At 49.4% G+C, this 7,801-nt stretch overlaps 1 protein-coding gene across 2 annotated transcripts in view; it reads right to left on the reverse strand.

Annotated features, from left to right (window-relative positions):
- Positions 1–502, reverse strand: part of RBM19 (RNA binding motif protein 19) — a 136,053-nt gene extending 135,551 nt beyond the window's left edge. For both annotated transcript variants that reach the window (XM_033098146.1, XM_033098147.1), the window contains exon 1: positions 322–502. In XM_033098146.1, the coding sequence (XP_032954037.1) occupies positions 322–357 (36 nt within the window). In that variant the 5' untranslated portion in view covers positions 358–502. The remainder of the gene's footprint in view (positions 1–321) is intronic.
- Positions 503–7,801: the final 7,299 nt, after the last annotated feature.

Here is a 7,801-nt window from a genome sequence, read left to right on the forward strand (position 1 = left end):
AAAAAACGTGATCGGACGCGAGGGATTGTGGGAACAAGGCATTCGGTCCAAGGTGGGGTTTGGCATCTCCCTGGGATAAGTTGTCGGACTGGGTGTCAGGTACCCACAGGCCGGCTGTGAAATCTTGAGCAGTCACTATGCCCTCCCTCTCAACTGTCAAACGGGGACAAGCCGAGGATCCTAACCCTTTTGGGTTCCAGATCCACCTGGACTCCTGCCTCAGAACGAAAACCCGTCAATTCTCCCCTGCCACCTCCCTCCCAACCCCGGGCTCCCGACTGGTCCCAATTTCCGATTCCCACGTCCAGGCTCTGCACTCACCCCATTCGGGAGGTTCTTAACGATGAGTCGTGACATGGTGCACGGTTCCGCTGTTTTGATTCCCAGCACGAATGGACAGCGTCTTCCACAAACCACTTTCACGCCACAGTCGTGGGCGCCGCCATCTTTAGCGAGCCGGAAGAGTCATGTGCTCCGGCCCTAGGCCGGCCCCCTCCGGAAGTAGGCGTGGCTAACTCAGAGGTACCCAAGGAAGTCACATACCCCAGGGGCGTGCCTGAGGCTTGCATTCTGCGCAGGCGCAAAGTGTTTGGCGCCGCCTGGAGAGACGCAGCAAAACCGACAGGGGGCGCTGGTTCCTCACGTCGGCGGAGGGTTGCAGGCGGCCGGCTTAGGGTTTAATAAGCGCTGAGCAAATGAGGAAATTGTTTTAACCTCCTTCTCTATTTAATTTCATTGAATCCTAAAACGACCCAAAGAATGGGGACAGGATGTGGGATTCTTGCCTCCCTTTTAGAGATGGGGAAAAGGAGGCCCAGAGAGGCTGCCAGACGCTGTGAATCAATTACTGAGCATCACCTGGAAACATTGGAAGGTGTACGTTGGCACGAAACATTTTTCCTGTGTTGTCTGTGAGTGAACTGGGAACCAGTCAAGTGAAGCAGCTTGCTCAAAGTCGTGTAGCCATTAAGTATGAAATAGTATTAAGTTTTAAATAATAGGATTATGGGGTGTATTGGTTTCCTGGTGTTGCTGTAACAAATTACCAGAAATTTAGTGGCTTACAACAACAGAAATCTATTCGGTCACAATTCTGGAGGCCAGGAATCCAAAATGAAGGGGTCAGCAAGGCTGTACTCCCGTGGAAGTCTCTATGGGAGAATCCTTCCTTGCCTCCTCCAGTTTCCGGTGAGCTCAGACGTTCCTTGGTTTGTAACTTCCGTCCCTCCCATCTCTAGCTCCATCTTCACATGGCCATGCTCGACTTTTAGCATCTGCGCCAAAGCTGTCTTCTTCGTTTTTCTCTTATCAGGATACTGCTATTGGGTTTAGGGTCCATCTTATATCCACAATGATCTCATGTCAAAACCCTTAACTTGATTATACGAGTAGATGCAAATAAGGTCACCTTCGTAGGTCCTGGGGATTGGAGCCTGGCCAGATCTTCTTTCTCAAGGAGTGGCCTTCGGCCCACGACTTGAGGATTTACGTCCTTTGCAATATGTTACTCGGAAGATCAAATTTCACCTTCTCTCTCTGTCTGACGTTGACTGTCTATTCAAGGAAAACACACACGCGTAAAAATATACCCTCGAGCCTGGAGTCGATGATTTAAGGTCACGGTGTTTCAAAGTCATTTGTTTGTTCAACAGATATTTATTGATACGTATGAAAGTGCTCTTTCGTTAAATGACAATTAGGGGGCTGTTTTCTGCACACCATGACCCTGGTCAGGACCAGCTGGAGCAGGCTTTATGAAGCAGTTCCGAGATCTTAGCCTTTTATGAGAGGGCAAGTGCGGGTTGCCCAGCCAGTCCTGGCCTCATGTTCTTTTATTATTTTCATGAACTGCCTTTATTAAAATGTGCAACTACATGTAGCCTTCCCCGAAGAAATTCACAAATCAGAGGGTCTTTCAAAGGTATTAAAAGAAAATGGAATGCTCTTTGCCAATCCTGATGTTTCCAATGCTGGGCCAAGAAAATATGGTTGCCACATGTTGGAGGAAGGAGAGACTGTTCCTGGGCTGTATATCCCCGTGCATTTAATAAACAGCCACGTTGTAATGTTGTTATTAGTCTCCTTGCTCTCCTGCCTTCCTGTTTTGTCTCCTGCCTCCTTTTCTCTCCCAGCAAATGATCCGGGGGCACCTGGACCCCACCGGACTAGCCTCTCTGATTCCACCTGGGGATTAAAAAACGAACCAGGCAGGTCTAAACTGGCTCCGCCCACAGCTGCCTTCAGGAGAAGGGCTGTGTCTGGACCCTGAGAGAATGAACTTCCCACCTGGGAAAGGCCCGCAGTGGGGAGAGAGCTTGGAAGGGGTTGGAAGAGGCTGGATGGAAAGAGGAGAGGGTACTGAACTCTTGATTTCCTCTGTGTGAGGAGTATAATTATGAGGAAAACATCAGACAACTCCTAATTGAGGGACATCCTGCAAAATCCCTGACCAGAAAGAACTCTTCAAACCTGCCAAGGTCGTCAAAACCAAGAAAAAGTCTGAGAAACTGTCCCAGCCAGGAGGAGCCAAAGGAGGGAAACCTGATGCCTAAATGTGATATGGGATCCTGGAACATAAAAAAGGTCATGGGGGGGGGGGGACTGGGGAAATCCAAAGCGTGGACTTTAGTTAGTAACAGTATGTCACTATTGGTTCATTAGATATGACAAGTGTACCACTGTGATGTTAAGAAGCTGGGTGCAGGGTATATGAAAACTCTGATATTCTTCTCACAACCTGTCGTGATTCTAAAAAATCTAAAGTGATTCTAAACTAAAGAGTTTATTAAATATTTTTAAATATGTATTTTGAAAATTAAAAAGTTGTAGGAGGTCAGTATTTATAGAGGTCGAGTAATCACCAACGTACCCTATGAAGGGCAAAGTGAGATGCAGAGGCGTGCTTCCTTTGGTAGAGAAAAAAAAGACTCTGAGTGCTTGCTTCTAAATGTAGGTCAGCAAACGATATCCACATCCCAAGGCAAATTCTGCCCACCGCCCATTTTCGTATGGCCTCACAGCTCAGAATGTTTTTCACATGTCTAAATGGTTGGAGAAATATATCAAAAGAAGAAGAATGTTTTGTGACTCAAACATTCTATGACATTCAAATTTCGGTGTCTGTCAATAAAGTTTTATTGGCACACAGCCACACCCCTGCATTTGTCTTACCTTTGGGCACATTTGTTGTTGTTGTTGCAGCAGCAGAGTTGGGTAGTTGTGACAAACCATGTACCTGCAAAGCCCTTAATAGAAAATGTTTGCTGATCCCCAAGCTTGGCTATTTCTGGAGGAATAAATGAAAAATTTATACTCCTATAAAAACTGAAAACGACCCTCTCTGAGCCTTTCTAACGACTGGCAACATTTCTAAAACTCATACATGACTTATTAAGGACAAAGGGAAAAGCTTTCCGGAGGGGGCAGCCCCGTAACCAGGTGATGAGTGGGACCGTCACCTACGTGGGGATAAACTGACATCATAACCCAGATCTAATCCTGGGGAAGTATCAGGCTAACCCACATTGAGAGACATTCCGTAACACAACTGACCTGCTGCCTTCACAAGCATCGGGCTCAGGAAAGATGAAGAAAGGCGGAGGACATCCTGCAGATTTTGAAGGCATCGAAAGAGATATGACAATGGATTGCAACGTGTAACCTTGATTTCAGACCTCTGGGCCCCAGAACTGTGAGAGGACATATTTCTGCAGTTCTAAGCCGCCCGGCTTGTGGTAATCAGTTACAGCAGCCCGAGGAGATAACATGTCACCTCAGGGCCTTTGCACATCCTGAGCTAGTCCTTCACTTCTTCAGCTGACCAAGTCCAGCTCATCCTTTGGACTTCAGCTTAAATGCCTTGTCCTCGGAGAGGACACCCCAATCTGCATTGGGTCCACGCTGATTTTGCCTCTGCAGCTGCCTGCACTTTCCCCAGCCATCTGTGATGACATAGGTGTTTGCTCATCCACAGGTTTAGCGGCTGTGGCCCCCCTAGAAGGTAAGCCTTCGTGGGCAGGGGCTGGGTCTGTCTTTGCTCACTATGATACATGAAGGGACGTGCCACCCGGCTCCCACGTCCACAAGGACTGTTGGCAGTGTCTCCTCAGCTGCAGAGAGCTGCCTCAGCCCAGGTCGTGCCCTTTCCTGTGTGGCCGCAGTCCAATGACTGCTTGATGTGGAGGGTTATGTGCCCAGCCTCCTGGTCCTAACTAGGGACAACCTTGAAGCCTCAGCCGAGCTTCAGAATTCTTCATAAGGTCAGCTGAGGCCACTTGGGGCCTTGGAGCTCAACCCAAGTGTTTCCGCCCACGTCTGCTTTTGTCCCTTCCTCAGGTGCTTCTTGGGCCCAAGACCAGCCCCCAATGAACCTCCCGTGTGCTCAACTCCATCGCTGACTCAGCTTTCTGGGACTGGTCCCCACCTGGGACCCGCACAGGACTATCCCAGCACTGGACGCAGGGCAGGCGAGCAATACAAGCTGTGTAGAACAGTTATTCAAAGCAAATGAATGAATTTGAGTTGCTAGGGTGCCCCCACCGCCACCTGCCTGCCCCACAGGTCCCAGACCAGTCATCCTTTGTCTGCCTGTAAGAGTCTTCATGGGAAAGTTAGCCTAGCTTGTTTTTCGGTGTTTTGTTTTGCTTTGTTTTGTTTTCAGTAAAAGATCTTCTAAATCGATAGTCAGCAAACTTTTTCTGTAGCGTGTCATATGGGAAATATTTTAGGTTTTGCAAGTCATACAGTTGTATCTGTCACAACTACTCAACCCTGCCACTTTGAGCAGCCACAGACAATACGTACATGAATGAGATGGCCACGTTCCAATAAAACTTGGACAAACCTCAGGCAGCGGGCCAGATGGCTAAACCCTTGACCTCAACTTTTCTTGTCCCCAGTGACTAGGAAAACAAGGCGAGGGCCTGTTCTGATCCCACGTTAGAGTCCTGCTCTTGTAGTCGGCTGAAGAAAATACTTTCCAAATTGTGTTTTGTGGGACAACGTCCAGCAAGATGTCTCTAATTCTTCTACGGAGGGAGGAAGGGGAAGGGTGTCCAAGTAGGTTGAGAAAATGCTGTATATCATACGTAACTCACCCCTACAAACTCTCAATGCCCCTCGAGACGTGAAAGTCTTGGAAAAGTCCTTCCGTCAACGTCGCTGTTTTTCAGTGTGTCCCACTTTATCTGAGCCCTAAGTCCTTATATTGTGGACTATCTATGAGTGGGAATTACAGCCCTATGACAGTGACGACATTGGGTTCGGCTGGACAGGTGTGGTTCTGCTGTGAGGAAGCAAACACGTTCATTCATTCACTCACTCCCTCATTCATTCAAATACGTAACGGGCCCTTGCTCGGTGCCGGGCACTGAAACACAGCAGTGATCAAAACCGACATGTTCTCTGCTCTAATGGGGCTCAGAGTCTAGTGAGAGAGACAAACATTAAAAGGCACGCGTGCCTCATCACTGTCCCCTGAATGTGACACTCACTGTGAGGCAAGCTTGTTACCATCACTGGCACCATCTGGGAGGAGAAAGGGGCTGTATCTCTCCAGGGTCAAAGGCCTAAGTCGGATTGCTGTACTTCTGGGTGAGCGGCGAGTTCCCAGCCAAACCAAAATGCTGTGCCTGCCCACCCCTCCTGGCTTTCCCCTTGGGAAGAGCCAGGACATAGGAGGGTTCCAATTTCATCTCTGACACTCCCTGCTGTGTGAGCGTGGGGAAGTCAATATCCCTCTCTGAACCTCATCTTTTCGTTATAAAACAGGACCAGTAACGCCCACCTCCAGGGTGGCGGCAAAGATTTGAAACAATATGTCCGTACTGCGTACGTGGTGCCAATAATAACAAGATGATATTTGGACGTGCCACACACTGGTTAAGGGGGTTTGATGGAATAGCTCACATAAACCTCACACTCATCCAGCGAGGTAAGTACAATTATTAACCCACCTTTCGGGTGAGGAAACTAAAGCACAGAGAGCTGAAGTGACTCCATGGAGCTCACTCAGCCAGGAAGTAGCGTGTGAGAACTCAGAGCCTATGTTCTATCCACTGTGCCGTACAGAGTAGAAGCCGCTCCCTGATTGGTCAGGGTCAGCTTGACGCCGCTTGGCTGATTTCGAATCTCTGTCTCCTAGTGCTCTTGCTAAACGCCCATCATGTCCCCAAACCCTCCATCCCTTTATCCCCTTTCTTCATTGTTTTCTCAGCTCATCTTTGTGTGGCTTAGAATGGCTCCCTGCAATTCTACAGATCTGCCAGCAGGTAGCGCCAGAGGATCACGTATAAACACATGCAGAGCGGCGGGAGCGGGGAAAACCCTTGAGAACCCGAATCCGCAGAGCAGGAAGTTTCGAGAACACTGCCCACAGGCCTGCACCAACGTCAGAGACTAATGTCCAAATTGGCTTGGTGCACAATAGATGGGGCTCATTCCTGATTCCGCCCCTTTCGGGAGACAGACTATGCCTCCTTGCCACCAGAACCCTGTTCAGCGTAGCGCCTGACGATAGTGGGTCAATAAATACTTCTAGATAAATGAATTCAAACCTGGAGAAAGTTAAAGAAAGCCAGAGGAATCTACACGCAGACAGCCTGAGGGAGAGCTCTGTCTGGGAAAGAAGGCAGGGACCCTGGGCTGGGCCAAGCAGAGGAAAGGCTACTGAGGTCGGGAAGATATTTCCGTGGAAGGAGGACCTGCAGAGTCGGGGCCTGGTAAGCAGACATCCAGGGTCCTAGGACGCCGGGACCTGAGACAGCGAGAACCCACACCTTAATCCCTGCAACCTGAGGATGTCACCTCATGTGGCAAAGATAAATAGTAAATAAAAGTAAGTGTCTTTGCAGCTGTGATTTTAAGTTAAGGCTTTTGAGATGAGATTATCTCGAATTATCCGGGTGGACTCTAAATACAGCTGCATGTGTCCTTACAAGAGGGAAGCAGACGGGGGAAGATCTGATACCCACCGAGGAAAAGGTGATGGGAAACGGAGCAGAGAGATTTCAAGACTCCAGCCTTGAAGGCCGGAGCGATGCAGCCACGAGCCAGGAATGCTAAAAGAGGGAAGGAACGGATTCTCCCTCAGAGCCCCAAGCTTCTTGATGAGTCACAGCTCTCTGGCGTTGCTAGGGTCCTGGTACTTTATCAGTAAAACCTACCACGGGCTGCTTGCAGCCCGGCAGGCTCTTATTAGAAGCTGGAAAATACAAAAAGTAACCCTCTGGCCCTTCCGATCTGTCCTGCCACTTCCTATCTCACACATTAAAGGAACAAGGTTCCGGTGGTGAGAGCTTCCCACACAACGTCAAGGCTTTGCTTATGTGGGATTTCTCCCTAGATGCCATAACTGCTTTTATTTAAATCTGGATAACTCCAGGCAGAGAAGTGTGGTGGCCAAGAGAACAAATTCTGGAGCCAGGCACCCGGGGACCTTAGCAACAGTGGGGAGCTATTACCTCTTTTAAGTGTGAAAAGGTAAGGGGGACGGTGACGTAGCAGCCATGCAGGTGAACCTCTCAGCTCCTTCCACGAGAGCCCGCCGCAAGGACTATCCTTGTGTGACAGCCTGCAGGTGCGCCACCTTTGGGTCTGTGGCAGTGCCCATGCCAAGGCTACAGTCCCTTTAGGCTGCTCCCCGCCAGTCACCGGGCATGTGGGGTCTTCGAGCCAGGCCATTTCTACCCACTGCTGCACTCCTCTAATGGACAGTCTTTGCTCTGATCCCCCCACTGAACAGGCCAAAACTTTCTCAGAGCTGTGCTGCAGCCTGAGACTCCTCCTACCTGATCCTCTTTCC

Source organism: Rhinolophus ferrumequinum, chromosome 25 (genome assembly GCF_004115265.2).
Source record: "Rhinolophus ferrumequinum isolate MPI-CBG mRhiFer1 chromosome 25, mRhiFer1_v1.p, whole genome shotgun sequence".
NCBI classification, from domain to species: Eukaryota; Metazoa; Chordata; class Mammalia; order Chiroptera; family Rhinolophidae; genus Rhinolophus; species Rhinolophus ferrumequinum.